This window comes from Trachymyrmex cornetzi, unplaced genomic scaffold, assembly GCF_001594075.2.
Source record: "Trachymyrmex cornetzi isolate Tcor2-1 unplaced genomic scaffold, Tcor1.1 scaffold122, whole genome shotgun sequence".
Classification (NCBI taxonomy): Eukaryota; Metazoa; Arthropoda; class Insecta; order Hymenoptera; family Formicidae; genus Trachymyrmex; species Trachymyrmex cornetzi.
This window is the reverse complement of record NW_017295784.1, coordinates 384,517-405,776: the sequence shown is the minus strand read 5'-3', so window position 1 is coordinate 405,776 and position 21,260 is coordinate 384,517. Positions and strand designations below refer to the sequence as shown.

Here is a 21,260-nt window from a genome sequence, read left to right as displayed (position 1 = left end):
GTGTGCGAGTACACGCGTGTATAATATGTGTGAACATGATCAATCCTCGCCGCAACAATCAAGGACGTGGCACACGCCCTGCTCGATGCATCCGAGTAATATGTTCCATCAAGCGTCTCGGGTGTCATGAAATAGTTCACACCTCGTTACCACAATGACGATCCTTTTCACGACCGAAACCCTTTTTTCCCCTTTCATTCCACCAAACACATGTTTTTATAAAAATATCGTAATTATTACAAATCAATAAAATATTATTAAATTTTATTAATATTATATTAAAGAAGAAATTATATTTAACGTAAATGTACCAACATATTACACATTTACGTATGTTAATTTTTGTGATATTAATAAATAGATTTACATTTAAAAGATAACGGTGTTAAAAAATACTTATTATTAATCTTTAATTTTTAAATTTATTAAAATTTTTTATATATTATTAATGCAGATGTATGATTACTAGTTTGTATTATTAATTATGCATAAACTTGAGAAATTAAAAGGGATATGCAAAACTTCAGTAACAATGCTATGTATTACAGTAAAGATTATTATTCGAGCATACAGTAAATTATTTCCTTAGAAATAATAAATTATTCTTTCTTTTTTGATCCTATACATAGAAATATGTGAACACTCCTTAATTTATTATTTTTCCTTTTATCGTTATACACATTTTATACATACTATTACAGTATATAGATGTACATACACATACACATACACATAGAAACATTTATTTGTAAGGTACATTGAAATATTTCGAACACGTAGTGCACATATTTATAGAAAGAAAAATCACAATAAGGTTCATAATATATGTGTGTGTGTTGTGTGTGTGTGTGTGTGTGTGTGTGTGTCCACATTATTACTAAAGATACCAAATTTCTGTAAACATGAAAAATACTTCAGCTCTTTATAATATTACTTTCTTATTCTCAGATATTCGCTATTACTTTTTCAATCGGTGTTTATATACTTTTTAGATATTTAAACAGATTATATAAACTAAATAAAATTTGTTCGACGTTTAAACAGCTGATTGAATCTACTTGATATTTTTCAACGGCAATTTTTTCGTAGCTGTTATCGTAAAATTGGTGTCATCCTCCAATCGATGTCGCTTTCGATTGATTCCATCTCGTGAATTTCTCGTATGTCCAGAGATGAAGAAATCGACCTCCCTCTTTGATCGTCGGGCTTTCCACGCTCGATGCATTTCTGCTCTGACTTCACCGTTTAGCAGACAATAAAGAAAAGCCACGAAGGCACCCTACAAAGATAAATAACACAAAGTGTGTGCGAGGATATTTAAATTATGCAAAACAGTTAGATCCTTCGCGTTATAAGTACCTGGAAGGATGCAAATAGCTGATCGCAAAAAAGCCCTACGAGTTCTACCCGGTAATCCTTATGGTAGGACAATCCCAAGTAAATTATATAATGTATTCCGAAAAGTGGTAACAAGACTAGAGTTGATTTCGCCCATCTCCTAAATTAAAAATTAAAATAAATATAATCGCATCTAACAAAAGATTGTATGCTAAACTAGATTTTCCATCAAAAGGCCATATATATCCTTACATATCGAAAATAATAAAATTAATTTTAAATCGGTATAAATTGATGAATTATGTAATAAAGCTATTTATGTATTAATTGTTAACTTGTATTTCATTTTTTTCCGCTGCAGATGCACCGATGTCTTCAGCTTCACCAGCAGAACGCGAACGATATTGAGGAACAGTAGAAAATTGAACTGAAATGAAGAAATAAACAGATGCTTAGTTTAAATATGCACACAATTCAAATGCCCGTTACATTATGCAATCGACGTACTAAAATACATATAATCATTGGTATTCTTATGATGAGAAACAGCGAGGAATTGTTATGAGTGGTCCAGCAGAGAGTGTCCTCAATAGTCGCGCGAAATATAATCCATGGCACTACTACCAAGACAGGGAGACCTATTTAATGTAATGAAATGTGAGTAAACAGCGATTCAAAGCTCTACATTTAAAATAATTTTAAATCAGTTTATTCTATTTCACCCCATCCTAGTGCGATATACAGAGCTATTGTGCTGCTGTCGGTACATAGCGCTAGGAAAACTAGATTGTGCAAATACAATCCTTCCATCAAGATCCATGAATAATTTGCCACAATGAAATATTGCCACAGACTCGTGATGACCTTACAGACCCAAGTCTGAAAACATTGATTAGCGAAAATACAAATTACATTACTCGATTAAGAAATAAATATGAAAAGAAAATTGAAATACACACACATACAGATAATTTGGAATATTGTTTTTCCACAGACATAAGTATTTATAAAAATTGATTAATTAATGCAATAATTCATTTCAATTATAGTTTATTCAAAAATAGTTCATGAGATTATCAGACAAATTTTTAGATAGACACAAAAGAAGACAATTGAATTGAGAAAAAAGTTATTATACGTATAGAGTAATTTAATTAAAGTAATAAAAATCAAAATAATATTCGTAGAAATCTAATAACAGTCAATTTATTATTAAAAGAACGTAATTATTTACTTATTTGGTGTACTAAAAATAGTGTAAATTTTAATACTTAAAATGAATACTTAATTTATTACTATCTTTCAGTATTAAATTGGCCAGTATTAGAGTTTCGTAAGGATAAAAAAATTAAATGAATAATTAGTAACAATTAAAATAATAATAAAATAATGATATCGATGTTCTATTTACATTTTCCTCTTTGATAAAAGCTTTCTCTCCATCAACAAATACGACGTTCCAGGTTAATCCGATGCCACCTATGAAACTCCAATCTTTAAGGAGTGCCATAAAAGCTCTCATGATAAAGGACGCAAATAGGTGCATGTGTAATCTATTTCTGGGATTCCTGAGTTTCCTACGTATATATGGAAAGCATATTAGCGATAATTTGAAACACTCTCAATGAAATGGAAAAGAAATGACTGTACTCAGATGAGGAAAACATATATACTTACCTAAGTAAGGAAAAAACTACCATAGCAACGATTAATGTGGTAAACGAAGTAATGTATCCAATATGCGATATCATTCTAATAATTGGCAGCCATTTCTGTTAAAAGTACATAATGATAAAAGCTGTATAAATGAATCAATTTGTTTTATGTCTATTGCATTCATGATAATTGTACAGCAATTTTAAAATTTTGCAAGAACAATTAATATATTTATATAGTATAATAACTCATGTCTGAAGGTGCTTTGAACAAGAAATGACATAATATAATGCATCTTTGTTTATTTTGGCAAACAACAAGAATATAATGTAGATATCTCTTGTTGGAAAGATGGTTCTGTTGCACTTTTAATATTTTTCTCATAGAAAAACATTAAATTATATGTGATTATTATACGATATTCATTAATAAATTTTTAATGTAATATAATATACCTAAATTTTTTTATATAAGTATCTTGTATGTAATGTAGTTTGTTTTAGAAATAATAAAATTTTACTCTGTTTATAACATCCAAAAATATCAAATTAAAAAAATTTCAAATTCTGTTCATTAATTTAATCGCAAGCTTATTAAATTACAATGCTACAGAAAATCTGCCGACTTGCTTCAATTTCAATAATCAAGCATAGCCACAACAAATAACTTACATTTAGTAGCGCAAACTCCGCTGGCGTCTCGTACAACGGCAAATAATTCTTCTCGATATGACGCGTGAGGTTCGACACGCACAGGCTGTAATTGCTCCAGGAGATGCCATCCGAGTTCTTGTACCATTCGCCGTTCGCCAAACAGACCTTGCTGGCCACCGCAAGCTTTCTCAGGTTGTCGCTCGCGAGGTCGGTGTATCCTATAACCGGTGGACAGGGCAAAGTGGCTGTTCCTGGTGCGTCAGTACGCGACCAGCAAAGCAAACCGTCGAAGAATGGCGGACATTGACGAATTTCTGTTCCGTTGCTCTCGTCGCTGGTTTTGACGCCGCGATACTTTTCTGATTGATCCTCATCAGTGACGTTATGTCCGAATAAGTTGATTCCGATGGCCTCCGACATGTTACCGAACGTGGACATACCTATCGTAGGCGTTCTCGTTGATGCAATAACGATTGTCTAATTAATAAGAAAACACCCTATCGGGGGTCTGATAGACCCTGATCAATCGATCATTTATCATTTTCAATCAAATTGAGAAGATTTTCTGAACTCTTTTAAGACACTAAATAATTTTTCGCAAGATGTAGATTTTTTTTGCAAAACAATTATATGAGAATTACAATTCTTTTTAATATTTAATGTAAAAAAACAGATATTTAAATAATACGAATTCGAACCCACCTTCGAAAAACTTGCATTTTTGTCTCTGTTCAGCTAAGAAATGTTCCACTTCAGCTTCTTTCATTTTAACGCTAAAGAAATAAGAAGAATAAATCTGTTATTTTTTTTATTTTTCAATTGCAATAAAATTTTCGTCCACTATTCATTCCATTAACAATGCAAAAATTTAATATAATCTTATGCATTTTCGTTGCAACGACATACATTATTATTTAAATCAAAGGTTTACTAATATTAAACTCTGACTTCCTTATAGCATCAATTAATGCTTCCAAATAATTTCTTCGCTCTTCTTATCAATAGTTCTTACTATAGATCGTAATTTTTTTATCATCGATTTACAATATTAAAATTAACAGCACGATGTTTATCTCTTACCTTAAATTTTATTTTATTGTAATCACAATTATTTCGCGTTATATATGAGTACTAGTAACAGCATGTATGAAATGTAACTTCTTTAAGATATCCACCTGCGTGTGTACGCGATCGTGGCTGATCTGAAACTTTGATAGAGAATCATGGACATAAATCGGGCGGCTGCGCGTTGAGCGATCACTCATGCACGATTTTCCGCACCCCGGACCTTCCCTCGTAATGACGTAAAACAAACTTGAGTACGTAGAACAAGTCAACGAATTGTCCGCCGAGCAAAGTGTGCTCGTTGCACACGTCGAAGCTTCGTGATTTCCAACTGTGTCATAAACAAACAACATAATAAGCATAATTTAGTGTACCTTCTAACAAGCGACACAAATAATACGGTGTGACATGGATCATTATATCCTTGTTGTTTGCCAATGTTAAACAAAGATGACATGATCACTGTGTTACTTGTTGGAAGGCACACTTAGGGCTTCTTTCACCAACATCGATTAACTTAATCGGCCGATTAGTCCATTGGAATTGACCAATCGCATCTATCGTCAAACAAAATGACAAATGAGATTGGTCAATTCCGATAGATTAATCGATCGATTAAGTTAATCGGAGTTGGTGAAAGAAGCCCTTAATCTCTCTATATGAGATATCTATTAAAAAATTTTATATATACATACATATATATACATATATATATAATTTTAAATAAATATTAATTTAGTGAAAGTAAATTTGCAAATTAATTCATTAAATTTAAAATTATTTAAATTTTAAATAAATATAAATGTGTTAATTCCATAATCAATGCCAATTGAGGTAAAATTTCTAAATAATGGATTAAGCAACAATTATTTCAAACTCTTGTACAATTTTACTAAAGAAAGAATGTATCGAATTAAGTTTAATATCTTTTAATATACAATTTAATATTAAATTTTGTAATCGTTATATTACGTAAATTCGTTTTTATTATTTTTGAAACTCTGATATGTGTGCCGTTCTCAAATTTTCATAATGTTACTGATGTTTGTAAAATATTTCAATCAATTTTCAGGATATTCTTTTATCATTATATCATCTCTAACTCATGTCACGATTTGATTTTTTAGGTGTGTAACTATCGCCATGCTTTGTGCAACGTATTTATGAGAATACAAACAAATTACTTATCTGGTGAATGCGATCCATCAAAAATTTAATCTTTGAAAGTTCTTTTTGATAGACTGCTGTCAATATTAGCTCAAATCATCACAAGTTAGTTGTCAATATTAGCCCAAACCATTATAGGATTCATAGTTCGAATTTCTAATGATATTACTCGATCAACTTCCGCATCAAAAACTGATGCGACGTAAACAATGTCAATATCATTATGACGCTATCAATTAACATATAATAATTAAATTTTCAAAATGACTACTTAATGGATTTTCGAAACGGGTTTATTAATATATATTAATATTTATTAATTTTAATAAAATTACATAAAATATTAAAAATTATATTATTAATATATTAAATATTAAAAATTATATTATTAATATTTTTACAATTTTAGTAATAAAAGAGACTAAATGACAAAATCAATAACAATGCATAATACCATTACAATGTATTATTCAAAAAAACTTTTTTAAACCTTATAAATATTACATAAATATTTATATGAAAAAATACATTTTCCTGAGATCTTTCTTTTTGATAAATGTTTATCATAAAAAGGGTTTTATGCAACGCATATTCAATGCATATTCAATAAGGAAATAGGACAAGGAAATGTCCTTGTAGGGAATAAAGCAAACGAAGTGATGTATTCAAAATTCATTTTATGTTAAATCCGTGTAAGGGACACGTCATAACAGAGTATATCTTTCTGCTCAAATCAGTTCGGAGAACCATCGAAACATACACACAATTGTGTCTTATTTACATACATTCATCGTTGCGGACCGAAGAGAGTCGCATAACGTAAGTATACGTACCGTAAATATCACCGTCCTAATCGTCGTAAAATTCTTGTTCTTTAACGTATCCGATAAATTGTTATCATTACATGTAACGTTTACCTGCACATCTATCGATTTCTGTTTCATTAATCGAGATTAAGACGAATATGACATAAGAAATAACCAGAGGAGTAATTCGTGCTCGAAATTGCAATCTCTTAAGAATCCTCAATACTTATGTCGGTTATCTTATACTATGATGTCACAAGAATATTCAAGTAAAATGAAGAACAGAAAAGTTAAATAGTAAACAGTAACTGCTTAATCTTTCAAACATTAGATAATAATGAGTTTGAACGAAAGTTTGTAGCGTTACTTTATATGTACGTAACATGAAAATCTTATAAGAATATTTTTAGAAAACAATTTTGTAGAGAAAACTTCAAGCTTTTCTTCACGTTAAAAAGTCGAAAGTTTCGCAAGTTTTTTGGGTCCACAAAGTGAGAAGAAAATTTTCTCATGTCCAGCTCGTAGTTTTTTATATGTAAATATAATCAAATTCATAAAAATTCAAAAGGCTCAGTAAACTTTCAAAACTCTAAATTTTAAAACTCTTTTTCTAAATTTAAATTTCGTTCATTTTTAATAAGGTTATAGCTGCTTGAATTTTGAAGTTCGTAGCGCAGTGAACTTTCATTCTAACTTAATGCTTTAATTCAATCAAAAGCTCTTTCTTTATTTTTATTAATTATTTGGATACTTCTTTATAAATGACATCATAATTCGAGACAATGTTGATCAGTAGTCTTTTAATATTATCACGATCTTGTATCTACAAATGCACGAGAGAATTAACTCCTCTTACAGCCATCAATATCGGTAAGTATCAATAAGTACAGATATTCCAACATCTCTTCTAGACTTGCGTCACATTCTTCGCCCCCATTGTCCCTCGTGAGCGGTTCGCCTATATCTATTCATTCGTTTAAATAACCGTCTATCTCTCGGTTCACCTAATAAATATCTTAGCTATTTGCTTCTATCTACACGCTTATCTATATGTATATTATAAGTTGCTCCCTACATCATTATGAAATATGTACAAATTTCCAAGAATCACTTGCGTTTTCTTACGTAATTCATAGGCCACGTTGTACAGGGATTAAGGGGGCGAATTTCCACGCGCATTCGCTTCTTAGTGAAGACCACTTGCGTCGTTTACACTGAAAAAAAAGTCTGGTAATAATAATCACAACCCTAGATAATAATACTAAAGCTTTGGTAAAATAATTTTGCTCAAAAATTTTCTATTATAATATAAAACTAACTAAATGCTAATTTTTTTAAATATTATTTTTTCTAATTTTTTAAATATTATCTTTTCTAAATATTACCTTTTGTTAAATATATTTTTCTAATTATTTCCAAACAATTGATTATTATTATTATAATATTTAGTAATATATATTGCACCAATAACGACGCGAAATAAATCACATTTTATATTATCAGACTTTTTTTTCATTATAAACAATCATATGCATTTTGGAATCATTATAATTGGGCGAGTTTCTTTGCGTTCTATAAATCAAATTTTTCGTCGCGATGATACGGACGTCATCTTCCGAACTTGGGACGATTAGAAATCACAACGCGATAAAATCTCGGCGATTACATGAAATCAAAAATAATATAGCACAATGTAATGCCTCTTATTTTTCGAAATAAATTATTAAATTAAAATATTTTTCCTTTTTTTTCATACAAATGAATAATTATACAATAATATGACTGTTTCAATTTCAAACAAATCTATTTATGAATTAATAAAACGTAAATATATGTTCGATAAATAATGTATAATAATTAAACTCAATGCTTGAGAAATAAAGAGATTGTATCCTTCGTTCTCCACGCGCATAAGAAATATCCGATAATTGTAATCTCTGCCCTGAGCATTTTTGCGTTGACGATAAATAGAAAATTCGATTAGCATTGCGTGCCGATGAATCGGCGAATTTCAAGCTCTCTGATATCAAGCGTTTTCATTATACATGATAATCTTTAATAATATAGATCAGTCGCAAACATACAGCACTCTTTCTCTCCTCTCATTCATGTCACAACATCAGAACTATCATATCATCACATATACATACATATGCCTTGTTATACTTTCAATAATGTAATCTCGACCATTAAAAAGCTAAATTACGCGCTATAAAATTGCCCCTGGCTGAGGCGTTCCAGTGATAAAGCTAGTCTACTCTCGTTATCCTCGATTTGAGAGATCCGAGAAATAACGCGATAAACTTCCTGCGCATCGTATTTCTTTTCTCATTCGCTTTAAAGGCTCCTTCTCGCTAGGACTCTTAACTGAGTCTCGATCGAGGCAGTACCTCTCCCATATTAAGACATAATGCACAATTGTTCCAATTTGTTTCAATTATGCATCGTTATGCAGTATAATGTGATTAAACAATTAACGTATAACAGAGTAGTGTTTAGAATTTTGCATCGATAAACGAAAAAAAAAGATTAGAATGTATCACTTGTTAAAAAACAAGTGCTGGAAAAAGTTTTTGAAAAGTCCGAACGCGAAATTTTTGTACTTTAACACAGCAGAAATCGAGATCGAAAACAGCTTTACCAATAACATCATAACACATATATATCAATTTCGTCGTAATAATTTATAAATTTGATATATATTTTTTAGACATATTTGACATAAAATTTACTCTCAAAACAGCAATATCTTTTAGATATCAAGGAATTGAAAAATTTGCAACATTCATGATCGACATACAGTTCGGACTCCGAAACATTTCATCAATAGAATATCCGCGGTTCTACTCGATTGCAATTATTCGATTTAAGTAGACGCTTATAAAACTAAGCTTGTGTGAAGCTTGATTTCAAATCTCTTCACAAGAGAAGTTTGAATCAATTAATCGTTACCAGCCACGCGTTCTTTTACGTTAAATTAATGCGTGTTGGTTTAAAGTTACGGCTTATCCGTTGTCACCTCTGTAATCTCGCAGCTTACCGTATGTTTGCATATATATTACATACGCAGAGAGAGCTTTTTAGTCATTCGCTATATTGATGTTAATGTTGATGTTATTTACCGAACGTCGGATCCCTTCGACGTTCATTTCTTGCGAATAAAAAAGCCGTCGATTTATCAAGCAGAAACGATTGTCAATTTCGTCGGCAGGATGTGCATCGAAAGGTCCCATGGATCACGAATACGCGATGTCATTGCGCGTTGGACGAGATCGATTTCGACCATCGACAGGACTTGCAACCGATGTCGCCGCTTTTTATAAAGCCCTGTTTTTATATATTTATCAGTGCCGCAAGTACAGTTCTCGAGGAACGGCTGGTGGATAGTTAGCGAATCTCTAACGATCGGTCAGAGACATTTCCCGGGATTCTGGGAACACCACTGTGGCCACATAGACTCCGTCTTGATGCCTCTACTGTTCAGGACTTCGACATGCACGGATAGTCTGGTATAAACGTTCTCGTCCGTGGAGTAACTGTTCGTCGATAGGTCACTCCTGGAAAAAAGAATTTTCTTGTAATATTCTACTAGAAAAAAATCGCTGTTATATATTTGCTACATTATATTATTTACCATAATCGTTCAGCGAACGCCGACGCCCTAGGCCATAGTCGAGGTCCCAGGGACGATTGTCCGGTCTGTTCGCTCCAGATCGCCGCCTCGCCACCAAGTACCAAAGGCTGTTGTTGTGGTGGATAGTCCTTCCACGGACGATGATTATAGACAGTTTGCCAGGTTCGGTATTCGCCGCACGCGGCCTCACCGACCTCCCGCCACTTGCCGAAGCCGCAGTCCAGGTACCAGGCGTCTACATGCGACAGGATTACCCGAAAACCGTCCTCTAACAGGTCTGGCGTTTCCGGCCAATTGCTACCGCCCCAAGACTGAATCACATGAATTTTCGGGTCGAAGTACATCATGATGTAAGGCCTCTTCGTTAATGGAGAGCTCCACAGGATTACCGCCTTCGGAACTTTATCATGATTCGCTCGAATCAGCCGCTGCAGCATTTTCGTCTCAAATTCCGCCCAAAGTGCGTGATAATCCGTCATGTTTTGCGCCTGCATTGCGAGAGTGATATTGCCATATTGCGCCCAGCACTCGAGATTCACCTCATCGCCACCGAGATGCACCAAATCGCGCACCTCTGTGAGATCTAATAATTCTCGGTACAGGCCCTCTAGTATCCTGTATGAATGTTCATTTATTGGATTCAGTTGGCCGCAATTTGGCTCGCCACAATATGATGACCACGGTTGCTGATCCACGCACAACGCCAGCTCACCAAAACCATGTTCCGTACCTGATTATTATAAAAAATATAACAAAAAAATAAAATATAATGAAAATGCTAATCTGTGCCAACAAGATTTATATTATTAAAAATTAATATTACAAAATTTGGAGGGTAAAACTCACCCCATTGCCACCCGGCGCCAGCATGAGCCGGAGAATCGATCTCAACGACGATCCTGACGCCGCGTATTCTCGCATAATCGACTAGGTCCTTCACATCTTCAGGTGTGTAAATATGATCGCCACTGTAAGCGCCCCATCTCGCCATCTCCGGAAACTGCGCAGAGTCAAACGGGAAACTCTGGGAGTCGGTGAGATGCCAGTGTAACGTGTTGAGCTTTGTGGCCGCCATGCCATCAATGACCCTCTTCAGTTCCTCAACGGGGAAAAACTGTCTGCCAGTGTCGACGAGAAGGCCCCGATAAGAGAATGCGGGTTTGTCCTCGATGGAGGCTCGCGTGAGGACGCGAAGAGCGCCCTGCTTGCCGGCCGCCTCATCCCACCAGATCAACTGGCTAAGGGTCTCGAGACCATGTCGCACCCCGAAGTAACTCCTCCCCGTGATCCTGGCCTCCAGAATCTTTCCCTTCGATGTGAGCTCTAGCTTATACGACTCATCGGTGTCCAGAGTCAAGGTGGTGCCCCGCGCATTGCCAGCGCTCAGGTACACGATGAACGAATCGATACCGGATCGACTTTTAGCGTTCAACACCTTAACCAAACTCCTGATGTTTCCTGCAATTAAAAAGACGTTTTACATAGAAGGAAGCAGCAATTCCATCAACTTAGGTCCTTATTCTTTTAACAACAGTGTTGATGTCGTTTTATTGCGCTGCAACTTTTTTACTATGTATAAAATCTATGCAACGATAATATAATGACACCGACACTGTCGTTAAGAGTTACAGAATAAAGACCTTAATTACACAAAATATGATAAATAATTATTCACAAAATGCGAAATTCAGTAATTCCTATTCTGCATGGAATATATAAATACAATATGTAGAAGTTGTAACTTTGATACAAACTACGTAACTTTGATACTACGTAAAATACGTGCTCTTGCATCTGATATGTATTTTGTGGTATATATATTTGCTTTGTCATATTTGTTAATACGAGAGGTTGACAAGCGTTACTAATTAAGAGGATCTCAGAAAATTAATAAAGTTTTTGCCTTGCACTTTCTATAGTGATTAATGACAAGGAGCTGTTGTAAAGTATCTTTAACGTGTTAGGTGAATGTTCTAACATTCTCTTCTCCTGATCTTCAACACTCTTCAACACTCACCGATGAAGATATCCTTTGCATGCTCCAGCAGATCTTTCGTCTCCTGATCGCTCGTATTTACGGTGACGAACTCGATCTGCTGAAGATGCAGGATGACACTGTCATCGCCGAGAACGACGTTCTCGGTCGGTCTGGGCCACAATAGACGAGTATTTCCTCCACAATGCGCGGTGCAGGTCGCCAAGGATGTCCTCGAGGACCTCACTGCTCGTCTCTCGCATCGATTCGCCACACACGCCCAGGACCACGGACTTTGAAATGTCCTGCGATCGAGTGAAAATTGAACTCGTACTTCGATCCATAATCGCGATCCTTTGAGCCTATTCTATAATTGCGTAAGTGTAGTAATACGTGATTGTAAGAATTGACCAATCACAAGCGAATATGAGAAGAATATTCGACTGTGATTGGTCAATTTTTACAACTATAACTACAACCATAGCTACGTTTACGCAATTATAAGAATGGATTTTTTGCAACGATAATGTACAGAATATTTTAATCTGGCAATTTGTGGCATGACTGAAAAATATCGGTTTTTTTAGATCAAAGTTCGATAACTTTTTCCTTGAAAGAAATAATTCTGTTTTGTTAAATTTTCAAATACGTACATATCTAATCGTTTGTCAGACCACGGATTACCAAGTATATTACCAATCATATTTTTTCTTTAGCAATCCAGTTTGCAACAAATACCTGTCTCGCAATAAAAAATGTGGAAAATGTTAAAAATGATAGGTACATTTAAGGAAATAACATGCGATAAATAATTGTATTTTAGAATTCGATTTTATATGATCGAAATGGCGATTGAGAAATTTAATATGTCGCGGTTAGCAATCTTTTCTTTAAATATTGTATTAACAATTGAATCAATGTTTGTCAATAGCAATTTGTGCAACATCTGAGCGTAAAAGTAAATAGAAATATACAAAAATTAACAAAACAGCTCAGTAATGTCAAATAATTAAAATAAATAAATAATTTAAGAAAAAAATCACATACAAAAAGTTAAATATCATTTTTTATAAATTATTTTATGTACATTAAACATAGATATATTTTTAACTTATAATAAGAAGACAGGTATTTAAATAAAATTGTTAATTAAATATTCAATAACAAATTAAAATAAATATTATTTTATCAGAGCGCGTAACTCAAATAATAATACAGAAGCAAATAATTTCATAAATCAAGAACCATGACAGTTCACCCATTTTGGTAGAAGAAAAAGATAAGATCTACTTTCCGCAACTCATTCCCTATCTCGGTCAAGCTAATAATGTCATACCTCCGGTAAATGAAGAGGTACTCATTACAACGGCAAGAGAAATGAAAGCGTAAAAAGCAATATCATTGGCATCGTTCGAATTAGAAAAGCAAGGAAAGAAGAGAGAAGCGATGTTTACCGAACGAACAGAAGCACCCAAGAAAATAGCTGGCTAATCATGGAACGGAATAACGTTCTGCTCAAAGTAGAAGAACGGAGAAATGTACGAGTGCCTCAATAGAAAACGCTGAAAAAGGAGTGCTCCGAAAAAATTCGAGAGGGAAATTCGCGAGTGAAGCAACGACGACTATTTACATCGATTCGCAGGAAACTAATTGGAGGATTGGTTGTATCTCGCGTTATAGAAATTGAAGATTGTTATATGGATAGAAGTGAAAAAGGTTTCTCTCTCCCAGGTTTCTTTCAAAAACAAATACATTATTTTCTTATCCTCACGCAAACTCCCAATCGAGTTTGGATCGTCTCTGAAGGCGAAGACGAGTCTCGTTCTCAGAATGGAAGGTCGGGAAAGTCGGATTTCGCGCGAAGCGGGTCAGGACAAATGCAGCAACCGTACAATCCGCGCAACACAAGAGACAATAGTGCGTAACAATAGCGGGCGTGGGCGTGCGTTTAGTATAACGGGCGTGCTCGGGCGAGTGGATTAAACGGGACGAGCGTCAGAATGAGGTGCGACGTTGTGAGAGGTGCACCAGCCGAGAGGAATATACGGGAATTCTCACGTGGAAATTCTGGACATTCAGGGAATTCGTTCATTGAGGTGGCCGACGTGTTGCAAGTCATGCCTGGGTAACTGTTTAATTGAGAGAGCAATGTCCGATTGGTATCAGACGGCACGTGACTGGTTCCGAAAACAAATAAACAAGAAGTGAAAGGATACTATCAAGCACGATTAATTCGCCTCATCGAAAACAAGTCTAAACAGTCTATTAAATGCATACTTGAGATTCTGATACTTTCACAGATACTCGTTATAAAGTTTCACGTACAGATGAAATCCTTAATACATTCATTGATATCACTACACCGGTTCTGTCTTGTAAAATTAAAGATTCAAATTACTCTGTGAAATATAAACATGGTTTCATCTCTCTATAGAATTTAGAATTCGAGAGAAAGGACACTTTTTTTTCTATGAAACTATGCTTTTATTTGATTTTTTTTTTGTAACAGTTCAAAGCGAATTTTTGTATAGTGCCATTCGATACGCTGCAACACCGTGAAAATAGAGAAAGAGTTGTTCAAAAATACTTTTTCCCTGAATCAGACACATGTGAACAGAGGGGGATCAGATCAATGCGGGGATGGGAGGTATGAAAAACATACGCAGGACATTTGATCTAGCATAAGATTCCATCCTCAGTCGGGGGCTATCCGTTACCTAGGCTCTTCCAGATACTCGTAGAGTCGTTCGCCAGGTCCGATCGTGGTTTCATTACCCACCAGGTAATTAACCAAGCCGCGCTGCAAGTCCTCTAGTCTTCTTCGATGCACGATTCATCGCGTTGCGAGTGCAAAATAAATTCAAAATGAAAATAAAAATCATGCAGTGTAAGAAAATCATCAGAAGAGGCACTGGATTAATACACAACGCGGGCAAACGAACCTGCGCTGGCTGTGTGTTAACAGAAAACACAGAAATATATAGAAATTAAAAGAAAAAAAGCGATTTTGCGCTTCGCAAAGATTTATCTTACGATACTCAGAGATACTTTTCTTCTTATAAAAAAATTGTGAATTAAAATCAGAGTGAAACATGAAATAGAACGGAGTTCAAAGAGATTGCTGGTTTTTTTCAACATATTTAACAACTCTTGTTTTATAGTTCTCTTGTTTTATCCACGGGCACTTTCTATACAAAAATTATGCGTTTCGCAGGTTACCTCAGTGTACAAATCCATTCTTAGAATGCGTCCAGACTATCAAACCGAACGCCGAGTCTGCGTCCACATTCAAAAAGATCCTACATCCACATTATCGAAATAAATATAGATTCACATCAAATCTTTGAATACGGATGCAGACTAAAGAGGGAGCATACTCTTGCATAACGCATAACACATAAGACATAAGAAATTCAACCAATCAGAGTTCTTTATTTCATGGAAAGGAAGGAAACGAAGGACTTTGATTGGTACATTTTCTTATGCATTATGTGTTATGAGTTATACAAGAGTCTGTGCTCCCCGCTTCAGCTTGCGGTTCGATGGTCGGCTCGATAATCTGGAAGAACCCTTAGAACGCTAACGTTGGCATTCTAATGCCCAATTTCTTCACTTCCAGATAAGTTGCGGATAACCTTATCCAGGAGATTCTCCATTGTATTCTGGGAGATATCTCTTGGATAAAGTTATCTAGAAGTGAAGAAATTAGGCATAAAGCCCAATATCACAATATATGGTTATCTAAAGATTAAAGGTGACCAAGAAATTCATTAATGAATTTCATTGATGAATCTGTTGGTAACTTTTAATCTTTGGGGTAACCATATATTGTGAAAATGGGCCTAAGTGATTCTAAGAATGGATTTGAACACGGAGATAACCCGTGGAACGCATAATTTCTATACATTTAACAACTACGATTTCCAATTTGTCTTATTCAACAGAATCTCAATAGATATTATTGTGTTTTACTTGCCGAATTGTCTGCTTGAAAAGTAAGCGATTGCAATAAAAAAAACTTACCGTCGCGTCGCAAACGGTTGCAGCGATGCGAGCGGCGGAGCGTGAGCATACATGGCGATCAGCAGGACACCGGTCATCAGGACGAGGAAGAGGAGGATCCTCCTCATCCATCCGCTGGGCATGCTACCCACCATTCTGACGAGTCTGCAAATAAACCGGAACAAACATCATACAGATGTGGTTACAGATAGTCACGAACGTGTCGTGTCAACCGGGACAACGGTAACAATATCTCTCGTGTCTGAAGATCGTTTGTCGATACCATTTCGAATTTCAATAAACCAGCGAACAAGATTAACAATAAATGCGGGATCCGTTACCTTTATTTTTAGTACTAAATGCAATCGTTTGACGTTTCTCATTTCGACAAAATTTGACACTAATTAAAAGTTCGACATGAATTTTTAAGTAGACAGGTGATTTAAAGATACGTAAGTTGATAGATAGGGTATTTAGAAAACTTAAAAACAACTTTAATTTTATAGCTATATTTTTTACTAATATTTATTGTTACAGTTAAATCTATATTAGTTAGAAAATAGAAAAATGTGTAAAAATAATGAACTGAAAGACTTCTTCTGGACATTCGGGTTTTTCATTTTCCTCTTTTCCAGAACAAGGTTTTAAAGAAAACTACATCTGGGATATTGCAACCATCCCACTATTAGCTACTTAAAAGTTAAATTTAAATCACAGGCACGCGTTCTTACTTTCATTCAGAGATTGTCTCTTTTACGTTTTATCTTTTCGCACTTCCTACTGTGATTGTGACAAGGAGATAAAACGGTCGCATTTACTATTAAACGCATAACAAGAAGATACAGATGCGCGTTTCTACCGCGAACATCCCCAGATGGTGACACACAAGAGATAAGAGCGTGATTTACGTGGAAAGCACGTCTGCATAAAGACACGGTACATATATATCTCGAGATTAGACAGCGAGCGACCGAAAGGAAACGCGTTTCCCGCGTACTTCCGGCGATTCTCTTGGCACAAGGGAAACACGTTGTTCCTATGCCCCGCTTCTTCTCATCGGACCGACAGAAAACGAAGAGAAACTACGGCGAAAGTGTTTTCGAACGTAAATGCACGCGCGTAAAAGCATCGCTTCCGCTTTATGATCCCACGAGGATTTATGGACCTTTGCCAGGCGTCGTCTATACGATATTACGTAACATTTCCATCAGAAAACCAAGCAAATCTTCATCCCTCGCGATCTGATCTGTCGAGATGCATCCGACAGATGTAGTTCGATTTATCGTCAATGTAAATACAGCAAGGAAAATTCGTGTGGACGTGAAATATCTCGTGATATTTCCGGCCATAGATCGAATTAAATTGTAAATATATCATTAATAGGGATTAATTGTTGTTTATAAGCAACGTTAAAAAGTTTCACATTAATTACGTAATAATATAATGAAACAATTAATAATAAATTATTGTTTGTACAAATTATTAAATAAATTATCAAACAAATATATGCCATTTAATAAATAACCAATTTTTATGCAACAAATGATAAACAATGGAAATGTTTCCAACAGGATTTGATAATATTAAGAAACGTTATCAGGGACGAAAATATGCTAGAAGACTACCTCTAAACTTTAATGCGTGAAATCGATCCAAATAAAAACAAAAATTATAAAAACAAAAATAAACGCTCAGCAATTCTAATTCATTTTGTAATTTTAATAAAACTTTACTATATATTGGAAAAAAATGTCTTTTCTTATATCTTAAAAATCGGGTCTGATAGAAATATTTCAATGGCAGATTCGGGCTTAGCGTCGAAGACTGGCCTAGAAACAGTCTTTATATACTCTTACACGAAACCTCGTAAACTAGAGTTATTATTGATAAGATCAGTCGTTCGTTATCTCTCCTTATATACAGAAAAACGCACGATCCAATATTTCAAAAATAAAAAACCTTCCAATTGAGGGCAATGTTTTTTTAGACTCACTGTCATCACGTCGTAAAAAGGAACGAACGTCATCAAGTGTCGCTACTTATCGCAGTTAGTCTAAGGGCCACCTGTCGAATTGTACAGAAATATATCTTGGACGACTAGGCGAGGTCTAAGCTTAGCTCGTTCGCCTCTCGAAATGTACCGCAGTCTAGACGGAGCGTGCGTTCTGATTACTACACAAACAACACTTGGCACCTCTCGGGTGCTTATACTCCGAGAATAGGCACTTTGAGTTTCGATCCCGCCGCCTCGCAAATGAATCATAATATCCTATGCTAATTTATTCCACTGTAATCAAGACCCTAACGTCGAGTTATGGCAGTTGTGGGAAAAACAACACCGACCGCAGCGTTTTCGTGCGCTATTATTTTTCATTCCTCGTGCATACTCGACGTGTTTTGCATTCAGGCGGCTCTAATGACATTCATGCACGAAGCCAAGGCGGCTAAGCGAAATAGAACAGTACACAACCCGAAAAAATCGATTCCAAGCAGTGGCAGATTATTCGATATCAAATGAGAATTCTGGATCGAGATATATAATTCATGCATAAAAAAAGAAATTAAGTTCTGCCGCATATCATATTATACACTTTCTTAAAATATTAGCATTTATCGCCCTAAATAATTTAATATAGAAAACAATTAAACATTAAACAACATGAGAACTGAAAACGATATGTATTAAAATATTAAGTAGATTTTCCAAATAGATAAAAAAATTTTTAATCTGTTTTGAAAGACAGATATTAACTCCAGTATATTTAAAAAGATAAAGAATACCATAAAAGTTTTATCTTCTTTTAAAATATTAGTCAACCAATAAAAATTATATTAATAACCATTGTAGTTCAATAATACAAATAATACAAATAATATTTAATTCTACATTTCGATAAAAAAAATTGCACATGATAGTTAATTTTACATTCCGCTAAATTGCAAACAAGATTTAATTTAATTATTTACTATAATATTTATTGCAGTTTAAACGACTAAAGAACTGCATTAACAGAAACGCAATTTTAATTTTTTTGCAATTTAATTTCTTTTCATCTTACAGACTTTGCTTCCCGTAAACAGAGTTTGATCGACGACGCAAAGAACTTAAACGACGCACACAGAGATCCATCAATTTCCACATCGAGAAACTAATTTCGCAGAGATTCGATCGAACCTCGACACGACACTTTGTTCAGATGAAATACTATACCATCGTGATACCTATGTGGCGACATCGGGCCGCAGCGAGAGACTGGCGATCAGACACCACACCACGCCACACCGAACCACGTTGTGCGCAGCCAGTTGGCCGAAATTCACCCTCGCGCGATTAGGCGAGCGGGTGGTTTAACATTACCGCCTAGCCGGTAGAAAGATGGTGTAAGGCCTTCCTCCTATCTCTCTTTCTCTTTCTGCGAGGACAGTGGCGAAAGAGAGGCGGCAGTGAGGGTGGGTTATGAATCGAGCGAGGGTAGGTCGAGGGAACATGACGCGACAGGGACGACGAAGTCGACGAGGATGGTGGGAGCGACGGCGGCGGTGGCGGCGACGGCGTCGTTGCTACTCGTGCCTCCAGCACACGTGAACTATACCTAAATGCCGTGCCTCGCCGCGAATCGCGTGGCGTAGCCAAGCAACGCGCGTGCCATGACCACCGCCGCCGATAGTCTCCGGCGAAACGGTACTAAGGACGGACCGGGGAGATTCGCCCGACGCGAAGAGCGGGACCGTCGTCGACGTGCGACCTCCCCGTGCACGACGTCGTCCACCGTCGCCGTCGTCGCGGTGCTCTTTGAACGGGAGGAAGGCCGAACGAACGAACGAACGGATGGACGGGCAGGCCGACACCGGTCAGGATTCTCATCGATCGCCAGGAGAAACGGTATCGCAGGTGTTCGGCGGGCGAGTGCGCGATCGACCGGGTCAGCCAAACCTCGTTGTTGTACACTGAGAAAAAGGTCGGTCTCTCACTTAGCAAATTGACACCTGTCACGCCATCAACAAGGTATCAAATGAAATTGAAGGGCGCGGTGTAACTGACATTTGCGGGAATCTATCTGTCGGAAAAACTCGGAAAAATTTATTTCAATTCCGAGACACACAATTTCGACCGATTATCTCAAAACGACTTCAAACGATTTTACATCGAGCTCTTTTATTAACATCGTCGGTTTCATTTGGCGAATAAATAAATTAATAAAGCACGCAATATACGACATAATGTATTAAATTGTTATGTATTTTGCGTTAGTCTCGCTTCCGGTTCGTTCATCAAATTAAAATATCAATAATTTCATTTATTTAACAGTAATTTTATTTGTTGAAAAATATGAGCATTAAGCTGAGAACAAAAGTACGTGGAATATTAAATAGCAGATAGGATTGATAGGAGCATTTCGCTCCTATTAGGATTGATCGGATTAGTTCGTGAGTGGAGATATCTAGTTTTAAAATAAACTTCGAATTAGGCGATGCGATCAGATAATGAAATTCGAGAATATTCAGATAATATATCAAATGGGCGCGTTTTGCTGTCACCCTGAACACCCTACGTAAAAGCCGCAAAGGTCACACATTTTACACGCTTGAAACACCGCTATTAATATTCGGAGGGAGGACAACGCCGTATATGACTACTTGTTTCATTTAATTACGCTTCAATCAAAAGTAAATAACTTCTCGAACGCGCGTTCCACTTTAATTTATACACGAGCTAACGAGATCGCCAACGGCGATCGCCATGGATCAATAGCAACAACTGGTGTTCGATCGCTCCCGTTAATGATTCTTGCGAAAGTTCGCGAACAGCTATACTCTTGAAGTAACACTAAAATAGCTGACGATATCTTGCTAGAATTGTCGAGCTGTCAATTTGATAATTTCTCCTATCCTTATTTTCGGTTAATAAAAAATTTCTTTTATTATATTATTATATTATTATACTTATTATATTAATATTAATC

The 21,260-nt window shown here is 35.6% G+C and overlaps 3 protein-coding genes across 12 annotated transcripts in view; 1 reads left to right on the top strand and 2 right to left on the bottom strand.

Moving 5' to 3' along the window:
- Nucleotides 1-1,054: 1,054 nt before the first annotated feature.
- On the bottom strand, nt 1,055-4,413 carry LOC108768307 (Diuretic hormone 44 receptor 2). Its single transcript, XM_018518694.1, has 9 exons — nt 4,350-4,413; nt 3,666-4,087; nt 3,016-3,110; nt 2,750-2,915; nt 2,061-2,217; nt 1,846-1,976; nt 1,674-1,765; nt 1,360-1,498; nt 1,055-1,279 (listed from the first exon to the last, which is right to left on the bottom strand). The coding sequence occupies exons 1-9, from the start codon at nt 4,411-4,413 to the stop codon at nt 1,055-1,057; spliced, it is 1,491 nt and encodes a 496-aa protein (XP_018374196.1).
- Nucleotides 4,414-9,363: 4,950 nt separating this feature from the next.
- fdl (fused lobes) overlaps nt 9,364-21,260 on the bottom strand; it is a 43,573-nt gene continuing 31,676 nt past the window's right edge. For 2 of the 7 annotated variants that reach the window (XM_018520275.1, XM_018520282.1), the window contains exons 3-8: nt 16,318-16,461; nt 15,012-15,113; nt 12,337-12,599; nt 11,166-11,777; nt 10,320-11,049; nt 9,364-10,242 (exon numbers count right to left, since the gene is read on the bottom strand). In XM_018520275.1, the coding sequence (XP_018375777.1) occupies nt 10,095-10,242; nt 10,320-11,049; nt 11,166-11,777; nt 12,337-12,599; nt 15,012-15,113; nt 16,318-16,451 (1,989 nt within the window). In that variant the 5' untranslated portion in view covers nt 16,452-16,461 and the 3' untranslated portion in view covers nt 9,364-10,094. Of the gene's footprint in view, nt 10,243-10,319; nt 11,050-11,165; nt 11,778-12,336; nt 12,600-15,011; nt 15,114-16,317; nt 16,462-17,293; nt 17,329-19,507; nt 19,538-21,260 lie in introns of those variants that run through there. The other 5 variants (XM_018520291.1, XM_018520300.1, XM_018520309.1 and 2 more) reach the window with 5 other exon arrangements.
- Nucleotides 20,102-21,260, top strand: part of s-cup (spermiogenesis-related protein stanley-cup) — a 16,197-nt gene continuing 15,038 nt past the window's right edge. For 2 of the 4 annotated variants that reach the window (XM_018520373.1, XM_018520337.1), the window contains exon 1: nt 20,184-20,255. The gene's annotated coding sequence lies outside the window, so the exon portion shown is untranslated. The other 2 variants (XM_018520357.1, XM_018520347.1) reach the window with 2 other exon arrangements.

Coding starts and splice junctions, on each gene's coding strand:
- LOC108768307 (XM_018518694.1), bottom strand. CDS start 4,413: ATGAAAGAAGCTGAAGTGGAACATTTCTTAGCTGAACAGAGACAAAAA. Junction 2,916..3,015: donor GTAGTTTTTTCCTTACTTAG/GTAAGTATATAT, acceptor ATATATACGTAG/GAAACTCAGGAATCCCAGAA. Junction 1,977..2,060: donor GTATATCGCACTAGGATGGG/GTGAAATAGAAT, acceptor TACATTAAATAG/GTCTCCCTGTCTTGGTAGTA.